This window comes from Myotis yumanensis, unplaced genomic scaffold (genome assembly GCF_028538775.1).
Source record: "Myotis yumanensis isolate MYYU_CA2020_CCGP unplaced genomic scaffold, mMyoYum1.0.hap1 SCAF_2, whole genome shotgun sequence".
In the NCBI taxonomy this organism is placed as follows: Eukaryota; Metazoa; Chordata; class Mammalia; order Chiroptera; family Vespertilionidae; genus Myotis; species Myotis yumanensis.
This window is the reverse complement of record NW_027223753.1, coordinates 93,658,475-93,673,155: the sequence shown is the minus strand read 5'-3', so window position 1 is coordinate 93,673,155 and position 14,681 is coordinate 93,658,475. Positions and strand designations below refer to the sequence as shown.

The 14,681-nt window shown below is 45.7% G+C and overlaps 1 protein-coding gene across 3 annotated transcripts in view; it reads left to right on the top strand.

The window, feature by feature from the left end:
- Positions 1 to 8,423, top strand: part of NQO2 (N-ribosyldihydronicotinamide:quinone dehydrogenase 2) — a 38,265-nt gene extending 29,842 nt beyond the window's left edge. For 2 of the 3 annotated variants that reach the window (XM_070405814.1, XM_070405813.1), the window contains exons 4-7: positions 2,468 to 2,598; positions 4,626 to 4,739; positions 6,485 to 6,586; positions 8,169 to 8,423. In XM_070405814.1, coding sequence (XP_070261915.1) covers positions 2,468 to 2,598; positions 4,626 to 4,739; positions 6,485 to 6,586; positions 8,169 to 8,345 — 524 coding nt within the window. In that variant the 3' untranslated portion in view covers positions 8,346 to 8,423. The remainder of the gene's footprint in view (positions 1 to 2,467; positions 2,599 to 4,625; positions 4,740 to 6,484; positions 6,587 to 8,168) is intronic. The other variant, XM_070405815.1, reaches the window with a different exon arrangement.
- The last annotated feature ends 6,258 nt before the right edge of the window (positions 8,424 to 14,681 follow it).

The following is a 14,681-nucleotide window of genomic DNA, read 5'->3' as shown; positions in this document are numbered from 1 at the left end:
CAGAAAAGGCACAGTAAACAAGGGTAGGATTGTGCAGACTTAAGTTTGAACCTTCTCCATTGATAACAGTTTCTAGAGAAGTAGATGTCTTCCTCTTCCTGGTACAATGAGGGATTTCCCTTACTCGTACAAATGTAAGTGCCCTAACACAGCCAAGGTAGGAATGTCCATTCCTGTAGAAAACTTTATACGTTTATTTGAACCCAAACTGACAACATTGCCAGGAAGCATTCTTGGGTACTCCTGAGAATGACAGTTTTGCAATTTATTTTATGCATTTGGAATTAAAGAGAATATAAGTGATACCATGATAATAAACCCAGTTATTAATAACTGGAAAAGAGCAAAGGGGAGACCAAATATTATAGGCATGCCCAGTAAAGTCTGGGTGACATAGGGAAGGTACTTATCTGTCAATCACACCTAGGAACTGGTCATTTGCCAAAGGAGGTATGGCCACTGAAAGCAGGGAAAGATTTAAGAAACTTAAGCTCCTAAACAAGGGAGTTCTCTCTCTTGCTCTCTTGCCTCTTGTGCTCCAGGCTTCCAGGCTCTCATGTTCCTGCTCTCTCGCATTCACCCACATGGCTCAGAGCCATGTGGACCCACACAATGGGCTGATGGACTGTAACTAGCCTGTTGTACCAGTCTAGCTCCACTGTGGAACGGAAATTTTGGACACTGCCCTTGCTTTTAGCTGCTGAATCACCAGCTGCACCTCTTCTAGGCCTAGATTAGAAATGGGACTTTAAGAAACTGAGGGATGGCCCTACCCATCAGTGGATAGAGGGTTGGCCTGTGGACCAAAGGGTTCTGGGTTCGATTCTGTTCAAGGAAACATGCTTGGGTTGCAGGCTTGATCCCAGTGGGATGTGTGCAGGAGGTGGCCAATCAATGATTCTCTCTCATTGATGTTTCTACCTCTCTCTCCCTCTCCCTTCCTCTCTGAAATTAATAAAAATATATTTTAAAAAAAGAAAGTGAAGGATGTAATTTCATGCAAATAAAACTTTCTATCACAGAAAATTCTGCCCCTCCCTTAACTACCTGGAAGGCCTGAATTAAAGGCCTTGCCCATATTGAGATTAGAGGTAACCTCTTTTGACCTATCTATAGGGCAGTTACCCTCCTAGGGTTCCCTGTCAATAATGAACCTTATGCAAAGAAGGCACTCAATATGTGTTTTTTGAATGACAATGAAATGTAGGTAGATTAAAAGAGGTGGCAAAGAAGACTGAAGTTTTAAAATTGTGAATCTATTGAAGCACTGAGGGTCCAGTTCTCCTCTTGGCTCTTCTCCAAGCAACCTGGAGCTTGCTGGCTCATCTCCAGACCCCGAGTGCGCAGTGGTTCAAACCTGCACCTTCATCCTCCCACCTCTGCTGCCACTTAGGGCCCTGGGGCATTGAAGTAGTCTCTGGCCTCTCTTTAGTCTCAGTTTCCCCTTTGGTAGTTGGGATTTATACCCATCTCACCCGGTGTTGTGAAGATAGAGAAGGCGGAGTGTGTGGAGCGCTGCCCCTGACAATGAGGATGTGCTCAGTAAAGTGTAACCTGTGGTTAATACTGATGAATGCCTTCTGATGAGTCATTCTAATTGACACGAGCCCAACTAAAGTGAGAGATCAAGATATCTCATCTTTCATCTTAGTTGCTGTTGGATGGTACTGTAAGTTCTAGCCCTGAAAAACCTCCTCCCACCCACTGCTACCACCTGACTTCCGCCCCACCCCCAGGCTTGCTCTCATACCCCTGCTGCTATAGGAAGCTTTTCTAAATCTAAACCACAGAACTTATTTTTTCTCTTCTTAAACCACATGGCTCCCCATGTGCAGGAAAAGCTAAGCTCCTTAGCAAAACTCAAGGCCAGAGGCCCATCTGCAGACACATCACACGCATCCCTACTGGATTTCCACCCCAGCTCCTCAGATGTGCTGACCTTGTTGGCAGTCAAGTGCCTTGTGTCTTTTGTCCAGAACATCCTTCCACTTCCCTCTAGTGTTCCAGGCTGCCTGGTGACTCCTGCTCCATCTTGAAAACCCAGTTCACAAAGCCCATTCCCAGAGATATGTTTGCTAACCCAACCAAACAGAGCTGGTCACTGCCTCTGAGGGCCACCACTGTACTTAGCACACACCCAGAGTTAGACCACATGAATCTTGACTGTGTGATGTGAGGCTGATCGGGCTGTAGCGCTGGACTGAGCTAGCTGACCAATTCTGTTTTGTCCCGTATGTTAATCATTTGGTTAGTTATTTCACTACTTCTCCTACTGGACTTTGAGTCCTTGAAGGTAAGGACAGCAGCTTCCTTTGTTTTTATTCCATAGCCTGACTACCTGGTTGGGTCTCAGTGACGATCTGGTGACTTGCTTTGGGGAGTCCAGGGTAAATGACACCAGTGGACTTGGCCTGGATGGCGTGGATGTTGCCCTGAGAGTGAGAACATTTGGCCTCTTCCTCTCCAGGTGCTCTCTCTAATCCCGAGGTCTTCAGTTACGGGGTGGAAGCATATGAAGCCTGCAAGAAGCGGTCTCTTACCAGTGACATAGTCGATGAGCAGAAGAAGGTTCAGGAAGCTGACCTAGTGATATTTCAGGTTTGTTTTCCTCAATTATTATACTGAATTAGATTCATTCTATGGATAAAATCTTTCCAAATATTGGATTTCATACTTCTCAAAGTGGTGTTGATGTTTTCAGCACATTTGCACACTTATTTATGCCTAGTTGGGTAAGGAGATCCATATAGCAAATATTACTCATCCAAAATCCTGACCCCCAAGTAAATAGAAGTATTTTGCCTTTAGCCCAATGGTCCAAGAAATGTCATATCATGTTGCTTTCATTTCCCTCTTTTCCGCACCCCAGACAGGCAGGGGCTGGAGGAAAACCATAAGCAGCTCCTGCTTTAAATATCCTAATCATTAAGAGGAAAATCTATTGGTTTCCTGCCTCTCATTGGTTGCCTCACCCGCCCGCCATCCCTGTTTCATTCACAAATTGTTCCAGGGCCAGGATTCACTACCTAAAGATCTGGCCCAAGAACTGGCCTAACTCATCAAGGCCACTCCCTGCCACAGCTAGAAGGTTTGCAGTCAAGGTTGTGACCCTAAGCTTGGCAGCAATATCAACACTTACTCTTTGGGAGTCATTGGGGTAATGGAAATACAAGCCAAACTAGAAAAAAAGGGAATTGATTCTTAGGGCCCTGGTCACCTAGGTCTCCTGGAACCCAGGACAGATGGTGGCAAAAGGACAGTGGAAACAGAGGCTCTTCTTTCTCTGAGTCTCATCTGCTCTCCACCTGCTGGCTCTGTCCTCCCCTAGCTTCACACCAAGGACGAGAGTCTCTAGATCCAGAGTCTCCAAGATGGAACTGATCGGTCCAGATTGTCTGCTTCCCAACCCTGGTGAGGGCAGGAAGTGGGAAGAACAAGGCCACCCCTTTCTGGCAGAAGGACTATGGGGCTGTAGCAACTCTGGCCTCAGAACCACAAGCAGCTCTCATTCTCCTTCCTGTCTCCCGGGGTCAGCTGACCACTCATGGAACTGGGTAGCTAAAGCAAGCCAAGGCCTGTTCTTTTATAATGGTTTGTTTTGTTTTATTTTGTTTTGTTTAGCTTTATTTTTATTGTTGAGACTATTAAGTTGTTTTCTTAACCCTCCATGTCACCTCTCTTCTTCCACCCTCCTTCTCACTTCCTTATACTTTACCAATAGGGTCTGCATTGTTGGTTTATTTGTTTCATTCAGCCCCACTCCTACTGTTACCATGCACATCTCACTCTTCACTGAGCAGTTACTCTGTTCTGGATCCTCCCTCACCACAATGCTGTGAGCTAGGGACTAGGAGTAGCCCAATTAGCAAATTAGGAAAAGGAGGCACAGACAGGTTAAGTAACTTGCCAGTATCACACAGAAGTAGGTTGTGAAGCTTGGATCAGTGCAAGTCCCAAGTTTGAGTGTGAGTTAGGGTGAAAACACATGAAGCACAGGCCTCCTTTCATCTTTAGTAACTGGTTCTTGTCTGTGTCCATCTCTTTGCATTGATGGCATTATTGGACATAGTGTCAGGGCTTCCAGGAGAACACGAAAACTTTGGGGAGATCTTACTACTGGTGTGTGGGATCTGAGGGTAAGGCTTTAGTTTGTGTTAAACCTGAAGCTTCTCAGAACCTAACTCAGTCTGATTTCCAGATGCCAGCAGCTCCCCCCAGGCACACAAAGGGGCAGAATCTATTTCCACACCCTTCCTCATGTTCCTTCCATTGTGTTGGCCACAGGCTGCCGCCGCAGATCCGAGTCTAGCAGAGCTTCTGAGCGCCTCCCGGTCTGCTCGGGGTCCAGCGTAAGGGGGCTGTCGTAGGGGATGCAGAGGCACCTGTGACAGCAACCAGGACCATTGTCCACTCTGCCCTACCCCACTCCACCTTCTCAAACCCACACTGCATGCCTCACACTGAAAGGGAAGAAATGTTCTCAACTTGTGCTGCCCTGTGGGTTACACTCGCCTGCTCAGTCACCCTGCAAGCGGGCAGCAGAATTCCTTCTGAGTCACCAGATAGACTGAACCACGAAGCCTGAGACAACCGCAGCATTCGTTTGTCCTTGGTGTTGTCCCCAGTTCCCGCTGTACTGGTTCAGCGTGCCGGCCATCCTGAAGGGCTGGATGGACAGGGTGCTGTGTCAGGGGTTTGCCTTCGACCTCCCAGGATTCTATGATTCCGGGTTTCTCAAGGTATGTGCTGGAATAAGGATCACTATAGACCAGCGGTTCTCAACCTGTGGGCCACGACCCCTTTGGCGGTCAAACGACCCTTTCACAAGGGTTGCCTAAGACCATCCTGCATATCAGATATTTACATTATGATTCATAACAGTAGCAACATTACAGTTGTGAAGTAGCAACGAAAATAATTTTATGGTAGGGTCACAACATGAGGAACTGTATTTAAAGGGCCAGAAGGTTGAGAACCACTGCTATAGACTGAGGGAGGGATAGAGTGCATCTCATCGAGTTATATTTCTAGTTTCCTTTTTAAAAAACAAATATTGATTGAGCACCAACTATGGGCAAAGAAAGCTCTGTGCGCTGCACGTGGGTGAATAAAAGCATTGTTTCTGAAGCCGTGGAGCTTTGTCTCTAGGGAGGGCACAGCCACAGCCACAGTGCACTACGTGTATGGCTGTGAGGGCCTGAAGTTTTGCTAGGAGGGTGGTGGTGTTGCTAGAGAAATTAGTGGGCTGGGTGCACACGAGTGGGAGTGGGGTTCTTGCGTACCACTGAAATGGTATTTTCAGAATACCCCCCAGGTGAATGAGATGTGGTAGAAAGCTTTACAAGCATGGAGTTTCATTCCTGGGGTTGTAATGTCCGATGCACCTTAACCCAGTCCTGAAGAGGGGGCCGCTGAGGTTCCAGCAGCTCCAAAAGCAAAGCCAGTGTCCAAAGTGTCTGTTCCATGTTGCAGCTGGGTCCAGTTCAGCATCAGTTAATCAAATTCCATTAGCCTATAGTTTGGGTTCCACATGGCCGTGAGCCACATGGGTGCAAGGGAGGACACTCCCTGCAAGAGGAGAGCCGGGAGCCCCGTGCGCCAGGCAGAGAACCAAGAGAGCGTGCATCTTTGTGCAAATGTTTAAATATTCAGGTTTCATGCCCTCGCAGTGGTCCCACTCCTTCTGGCCAATTACCTGTTCCCAGGTGTGATGGAGAGATAAGCATCTTCTCTTTACTGGGCATGCGTCCAAACTGCCTGTGTCTAGTCCCTTCCCACATCAGTCAGTGGGGAACAGACTTGGATAGTGTTAAATTAGCAAAGCTGTATAAATGGCATTCCTATATTCTCTAGTCTTCCCTGTACTCCTTTCCTGTTCAATAACAATCAGATTATAACAATGGTCTCCAAGTGGGCCACGTGCTGCGCGGCCCTGACTTCGAGAGGGCTGGCAGCTCTGCTCCCCTCGCAGTTCGTCTCTCAGAGCTTCCCATGGAAGCTGGTACATACCCAACACGTGGTAGCTATGACTTTCTTATTAAAATACATGATTATTAAAATTCTAAAAGCTTCAGAAAATAGTGCATATAAAGAAAACACTAAGTCACAAAGATCCGGCTTGGGCCAGAAGTGATGCTAACATTTGCTGAGTGGTGCCATGTGTGGGCATGACCTGGCCTCCTTCAGCCCCCAACCTCCCAGCCCTCCAGGTCTGCGCCCGCCTTACCCACTTCTCACCTGCAGCGCTGAACCCACCTTCTGCCAGAAGTGGGAGATCAGACTATTCCCTCTGATTGCTCCCTCCCTGCCTCCCACTGGGGGCAGCTGTCACCTATAGCTGGCCTTCCTGGAAGTGGGAGTGTTATATTTGTCCCTCCCCAGATGCCCCTCCTGGTCATTACAGAGCTCTGTGCTGGAGTCACAGTGACATTTATTTGTCTCCTCCTCTGGGGTTCACATGACACATGTGCTTTCTCCTCCGCAGGGTAAACTGGCCCTCCTTTCCATAACCACGGGCGGCACGGCCGAGATGTACACGAAAACTGGAGTCAGTGGAGATTTTAAATACTTCTTGTGGCCCCTCCAGGTAGCCATTGCACCGCACCCCACCCCCTCTCCCCACAGCTTCCCAGGTGCAAAATGAGATGGGACTGAAGCCTGAAACCCAGATCATTTTGACTCCATCTGGATACAGGAAATTATAACATTTTACCCTTTTTAATTTTTTGACTTAGCAGCACTGAAAAAGTTGGCCAATAGGGACAACACAAATTATAACAACAGGCTGCATTATTGTTTGGGTGGAAGCTAGGACAAGCCTGGTTAGCTGGAGTCTGCTCTGCAGATAACAGGATTGCCCTGGCGGGGGCTGGGGCAGGGTGGAGGGGGGGTAGGGGGTGGGGACTGGGCAGGTACTGAGCCCACAGAGCTATGGAGTCCTCCACAGGCCTTGCTGCTTGAAGGCAGCATCGCCCTCCAACCCTGGTGAGAGGTGCCCAGGCCTGGCATTCCCAATAGCCTCACGCCTCCCACAGAGGAGGTCCATGGGGCCCGGGCTGAGCCTCCTCCTCAGAGCCCCTCACACGGGTCCCCAGGATTCAGGCCCGACTGTGTGCACATCCCTGGGCCCAGGGGCCCCGGGGATGGTGGTTTGCAAAGGGGAAAGCAGTGGGCGTGGCAGGTTCAAGCAGGTTGAGGGGAGGAGCACAGAACTGCTAGGAGAGTCTAACTGAGATGGGAACGTTCTTCCACAGTGTTATGAGGGGATGGTTGTCCAGGGAGGGGTGATCACATATTTAAAAGTTGGTGAGCTCACTTTTAAAATGTGACGGTGATGTGTGGGCCTCTTGCCCTCCCACCAACCCTGGTAGGGTAGGCCTGGACAGGGTGTGGGTTTGAAGGGAAGGAGAGGGATATTTCTAGGAAAGAAAAAGTGGTCTTCTTTGAAAGGAGATGACACAGGGATTCCACTTAGTGATGCTCTGAGAAAGAAATGATTATTTACAAGCCTTAACGTCTTTCTTCAGGGCCAACTGGTCTCTCACGTGCCATTGTCCACACTTAAATTCTTCTTGTTTTAAAAAAATCTTTATATTTTTTCACTTTGTAAAAGTGCATAACAGAAAAAAAGTGCAACTATAAAATACAAAAATACAAAGTCAGTACTCTTAATTTCACCTTAAAAATAATCATTTTTAATAATCTATATTATTATTAGGTTTATTATATTTATTTTTTTTCACCTAAATGGTATACTATAAATGTTGCTTCAAACTTCTTATTGTTTTTATTTAATACATATCTTGAGAAATTTCCAGGGTAGCACATTATAGCTAGAATAATCTCATTCTAGAATAATCTATCATATAAATGGATACTAATTTGCCTAGTCAATCAAAACCATAAAGTTCACTGTCTGAGTCAGTAGCAAAGATCAATGATCAGAATAGAATTTGGAACTTCTTGTTGCCCAGAATTCTTCACCTCCCCGGTAATAGCATCCTAAGGTTATAGGGTACTTCGTGGTTTTCAGTTACCCAGTAGCATTCAAGGTTTTCAGTTGTGTTTTTGAAGTTTTATTTTATATCATCTCCCCCTTTAATTGTTCACCTGAATGCTGTGTAAGGGTGTGGCTTCCGATCAATTCTTTTGTTTTTTTGTGGCTGTAGCATGGCACCTTGCACTTCTGTGGATTTAAAGTGCTTGCCCCCCAGATCAGTTTTGCTCCTGAGACTGCATCAGAAGAGGAAAGAAAGCAGATGGTGGCATCTTGGGCCCAGAGGCTGGAGACCATCTGGAAGGAAGTGCCCATCCCCTGCACATCCCCTTGGTACTTTGGGCAGTAACATCGCGTGAACAACACGCTAGGCAATGCAAGTGCATGGGGAGAGAAGATGCTCTGTAATAAAACTCAGTTACAACAAGTTCACTGGATCTGTTTACTGAGGTGTCGGAATGGGTTTCTTCAGAGGGCTATACAGCCAGGTCCAAAATTTCTCTAATCAGCAGGTCCTATTGAATTCTGTTCTAATACCACTATTCGCCCAGGCTTGCTTTCCTTTCTGATATCTGTCCCTCTCCCTATATTCATTCTTCATGGGTAATGTTGTTTTCAGATATTCCCCTTCACATTAAGCTGCACTTGTTAATTTGTGTTTGTTTTATTTCATAAGTTGAGTTTCTATTTTTTTCATAGGAAACTTTAATCTTTCCATAGCTAGTGTTTTAGTGCTGTTGGCACTTATTTCTTTCATTTTTTAAAAAATTTGTATTATGACCATGAGTTTTAATTGAATAGCCATTTAAATTATATTTAAAATCATTGAGTGCTAATTACAATGAAAATTCCCAAACAATAGTCTGATGGCTTCCTATCACAATGCATGTGTTCATGTAACACCACTAATAATTACCCCTACAGAGTAGGCAGGGGGAGATGGAGGTGTCTCCACGAAAACATGTTATAGAGATCCAATCTTCTCCTCCTCTTGCTTCTCATCTTCATCACCATCATCATCATCACCATCATCACCTCTGAGGACAAAGCCTCTGCTTGTGGACAGGGCCCTTCCTTGTTGCTAACACCCCTGCAGAGCCCCTCACATGGGACTCAACATGCACCCCTCACTGGATCCTCCTCATCAAACACCATCTTGTTGGCATCCTCATCTTCCAACAGCTGTTCACCTGCATCCTCCTCCTCCTCTTCTTCAGCATTGTCAGACCTTCTCCATCTGCATTGTCTTCCTCCTCTTCTCCATCTGATGCATCATCAAATACGTTTTCATATTAATCTTCTTCCATTGCATCTGGATCTTCACATTCAGTGCTTTTCTTCTTATTCTCTCAGACCCATTATCCTCACAATCTAAATTTTCAGGGTCATTTCTCCTAACTGTTCAACACCATTTTCTTTTAATTATTTTTTGGAGCCATCTTTTCAAGAGCAGTCTTCAGATTCTCTTCCCAAGACATCTTCCTCAGACCTTTTTGGGGCCATCCTCCTGTTCAGCTTCCTTTTCAGGGTCTCCTTCAGACCTTTTACAAAGCCTTTATTGTCACCTTTTTTTTTTTTAATCCTCACCCGAGAATATGTCATTTTATTGATTTTTTGAGAGAGAGAAAAAAACATCAATGTGAGAGAGAACATCGATTGTTTATCTTCCATATGTGCCCTGACCAGGAACCAAACTTGTAATCAAGGTATGTGCCCTAAGCAGGAATCAAATCCACAACTTTTTGATGCATGGGATGACGCTCCAACCGAGGAGTCCAGCCAGACTCCTCGTTATCTTTTTATTTCTTTTTAAATATATTTTTATTTACTTCAGAAGGAAAGGAGAGGGAGAGAGACATAGAAACATCAATGATGAGAGAATCATTGATTGGCTGCCTCCTGCACACCCCCTACTGGGGATCGAGCCCGCAACCCGAGCATGTGCCCTTGACCGGAATTGAACCTGGGACCCTTCAGTCCGCAGGCCGATGCTCTGTCCACTGAGCCAAACCAGCTAGGGCTCGTCATCTTTTTTTGAGGCTCATCTTTTTAGGTTCTCTTTCCTGACTCTTCTCTGCAGACTTTAGGAACTGCCTTCCTCAGATTCTCCTTTGGGGCCATGCTCTCTAGCATCATTTTCAGAAGCATCTTCTTCAAAATCACCCCATCTTCTTTTTTTTTCAATTATCTTTTCATATATAGTTTATTTTTAAGGGATTTAATCCAGTACTTATTCCATACTCAGATAATTGTCTATAATTAGAATGCAAGTCATAACAGCCTATTAAATAATTTTCCAATAATAATCTACAATAAAAGGGTAATATGCTAATTAGACCAGACATCTTCCGATGTCATTCCAAACGTCCTTCCTAATGAAGCCGGGGCTGGAGGGAAGCCAGCCCATTCCCAGGTACTGGAGGGAAGCTGGTGCCAGCAGCCGGGGGGGGGGGGGGGGGGGGGGGCGGGGGGGGGCGGGGGGGGTGAGGAAGGCCTACTTTTGCATGAATTTTCGTGCATCGGGCTTCTAGTCCTAAGTAATGTAGCATAGTATTACTTTTCATATGTCTCTGTTCTAGATTAAGTTTAAAAACTCAAACAGCAGTTTTCATTATCAATAAAAAGTTTGAATTTTTAAAAAAGGATGCTAGCCTGTCCAGTGTGGCTCAGGGTTGTGTAACTCTATCATTGACTTTCAAGGACACGTGGGTGTTCAGGGAATACATCAAGTCATCTTTCTTTCAGTCATGGCAACACTCCAGGTTTCCGGTCTTCAGTCCTGCAGGTGGCTTTTGTGATGTCTGTCCTAGGCTTCCTTGCTTTCCTCCCCATTGCCAGTGCCTGAGTTTAGTCCTTATCATCTCTCATGTGGAGACACCAATTGAGATGGAGGTAGAAGTCATTAGTACCTGAGTGTCCTCAGCCTCTCTGCCACAGAAGGGTTTCATCTTTATCCTCAAAGCTTCCCACCAACCTCCAGGCAGAGCACAGATCTTGTCAGGCAAGTTCCCAGGTTCCTATGGTGCAAAGATGGGAAACTGGGAAGAAGGAGGTGGGCCGAGAGTGGGAGGAACTAGGTTTGCATGTGAGAGGCTGCAACATGGAGTAAAAAATACCTACACAGAGCTTTGTTAAGCTCCAAATGCTATTCTAAAAGCTGTGGATTCAAGAAAAAACAAGACACAGAATTCCTACTCTCCAATCACTCACACTTAAGGCATGTGGATTGCTGAAGAGGAAAAATGGCCACAATGTGTTGCTATGTGTTTTGAATTGCATTCCCTTTAGCATTTTTCAGAAGCAGAAGAAAAGACTGGAATGTTTTTAATAACGTTATTTTAAAAAATAACTTTTACTAGTTGTACCAGCTAATGCGGATTTTTCTCAATAGATGGAGTTACACATAAATTGACATATATGCGATTTGATATGTATGCTGTTTTGTTGTATTGACAGCAAGCTTCAAAACTTCATATGTCAAATTTGCTGAATGTGTTTTTCTATGCTTAAAAATGTCGAATTTCGTGCCAAAAAAAGAGCATTTGCAGGAAGTTTTAATTCATTATTTTGAAGAAAAAGTTATCGTACACTTCAGGAAGCTTATGGTGAACATGCTCCATCTCAAAATACTTGTGAACGCTGGTTTAAATGCTTTAAAAGTGATGATATCGATGTGAAAGACAAAGAACGTCCAGGTTCTTTGGTTCTTTTTTGGTTAAAAAAGTTTGAAGACCAACAATTACAAGCATTATTGGATGAAGATGCGTGTCAAACTCAAAAAACAACTTGCAGAAAGATTAAACGTTGCTCAGCAAACAATTTCTGATCATTTACAAGCAATGGGAAAGATTTTAAAGGAGGAAAATGGGTACCACATCAACTGAATGAAAGACAAATGGAAAACTGAAAAGTCATCAGTAAAATGTTGCTTCAATTGCATGAAAGAAAGTCTTTTTTTGCATCGAATTGTGACTGGTGATGCAAAGTGGATTTATTTTGAGAATCCCAAACACACAAAATCATGGGTTGATTCAGGTCAACCATCAACATCAACTGCAAGGCCAAATCGCTCTGAAAAGAAGACAATGCTCTGCGTTTGGTGGGATCAGGAAGGTGTGGTGTATTATGAGCTTCTAAAACCAGGTGAAACCATTAATACTGATCGCTACCGACAACAAATAATCAATTTGAACCACGCTTTGATAGTGAAATGACCAGAATGTGCCAGAAGACACGGCAAAGTAATTTTGCTTCATGATGATGCACCATCACACACTTCAAAACTAGTTAAAGACATGTTAAAAGATCTTGCCTGGGAAGGATTAACCCACCCGCTGTATTCACCAGACCTTGCTCCTTTAGATTATCACTTGTTCTGATCAATGGCACACACACTTTCTGAGCAGCACTTCAAAATGTACAAAGAAGTGGAAAATTTGGTCTCTGAATTGTTTGCCTCAAAACAAGAAAAGTTCTATTGGGATGGTATCCACAAATTACTTGAAAGATGGGGGAAATGTGTAGCTAGCAATGGACATTACTTTGAATAAAGCACTTTTCTCTTGAAATTATCATGTTTTCTTTTATTATGAAATCTGCCATTATTAACCAGTACACCTAGTAGCTGTTGCGTTTTGTTTCTTAGCATGAAAGCCTGATGAGACTGGGCTACATGGGGCCCTGGAAGTTTTTATCTATATACTAGAGGTCCGGTGCATGAAATTCATGCACCTGGGGGGTGTCCCTCAGCCCAGCCTGCACCCTCTTCAATCTTGGACTCCTCGGGGGATGTCCGACTGCTGGTTTAGGCCTGATCCCTCTCACAATCCAGGACTGTTGGCTCCAAACCACTCGCCTGCCTGCCTATCTGATTGCCCCTAACCAATCTCCTGCCGGCCTGATGATGCCTAACTGCTTCCCCGCTGGCCTGATCGCCCCCAACTGCCCTCCCCTGCAGGCCTGGTTGCCCAAACTGCACTCCCTGCCAGCCTGTTCGCCCCCAACTGCCCTACCCCTCCGGCCCGATTGCCCCCAACTGCTCTCCCCTGCTGGTCTGGTCGCCCCTAACTGCCCTCCCCTGCCAGCCTGGTCGCCCCCAACTTCCCCCTGCCGGCCATCTTGTGGTGGCCATCTTGTGATGATGTGAGGGCGCAAGGGCCACCTAGTCTTTTATTAGTATAGATATAAAAGCCTAAGTGACTGTCTGTCTGACCATTTGCCCAGTAGCTATGACATGCAGATGCTCTAACCAGTAGAGGAGGGAGCGCAGAATCAGCTGTGGGTTAGGTTGCTGCTGGAGGGAGGGTGGGAAGAGATTAACCAAAGATCTTTTATGCATATTAGAGGCTCTGTGCACGGATTCGTGCACCAGTGGGGCCCCTGGACTAGCCTGTGGGAATCGGGTGCAAACCAGCAATCTGACATCCCCCAAGGGGTCCCAGATTACAAGAGGGTACAGGCCAGGCCAAGGGACCCCACTGGTGCATGAATCTGTGCATCAGGCTTCTTGTTATCATATAATCACCTCCAAACTAGTTGTCTGACCTCCACCCTTGCCCTTTTCTACATTGCTCCCAAAACATGTCTCTAAAACACAAATCTGAGCATGCTCTAAGTCCCCTTCCAGCACAAACACCTTCCATTGTTGCCCATTGCTTCCAGATGAAATCAAAGATCTCCCATGATATGGGCCAACCTACCCCTAGTCTGCTTTCTTGTAAAGACTCCCTAGCCCTCCCTTGGCTGCCACAAACTCTGGCACAGTCCACCCTGGCACTCATAGGCCCCATGCTTTGGGGAGAACTCTCATACAGTCAAGTGCTTTGCCTTCAATGACCCCATTCCTGCCACTTCTCAAACTTGTCTCTGGAAAACCCAGGCATGCCTCAAAGTTCCATTCAAGAATGCTCTGTCTGAGGAGTCTTCCTGGCTCACCTCAGTGGAGCTAACCCCCCACCCTCCTCCATGCACATTGGTGCTTTAGATTTTGATTATGGTTTTGACTGGTTCTGGCTGGAATCTGTTTCCCAGAGTTGACCGGACAGATATAGCTGTCTAAGCAGGAGTTCCTTCCCACATTGCTACACATATTTTGGTTCCCATTTACCTATCCATTCCTTAGGCCATGAAAATGCATACCAGGATTGGAAACCCGTGGTGCTAAGCACATACTAGAACACCAATGAACACATGTGGAATGGAAGAGAGAGGACTGCTCTCGCCCTGTCTGCTGGGGAGGATCTCCTACTGGCTAGGCGGCTAGAATAGCTAGGTGTGCCACATCTCTACCCAGGAACCCTCTGCCACCCAGGTTCTTCGGGTGTGAGTTGGAAGGTCATGGAGACTGTAAGAAAATGTCTGCAGCCAGAGATATACTTGAGGAACAAGGGAAGATTTAGGAAGCTAATCTGGTGATATTTCAGGATTGCTTCTCTCTCTCTCTCTCTCTCTCTCTCTCTCTCGTCCTCCTATTAAGTATATTTAATATTTTTTAATATGGGATAAGCCAGGTATCTTCAGATTGCAGTGTGGTGTACAAACCACACGTATACTTGGTAACGTGCATGAAGAAATAATATTCACAAATCTGATTGCTTAGTCCAGGGGTGGGCAAACTTTTTGACTCAAGGGCCACAATGGGTTCTTAAACTGGACCGGAGGGCCGGAACAAAAGCATGGATGGAGT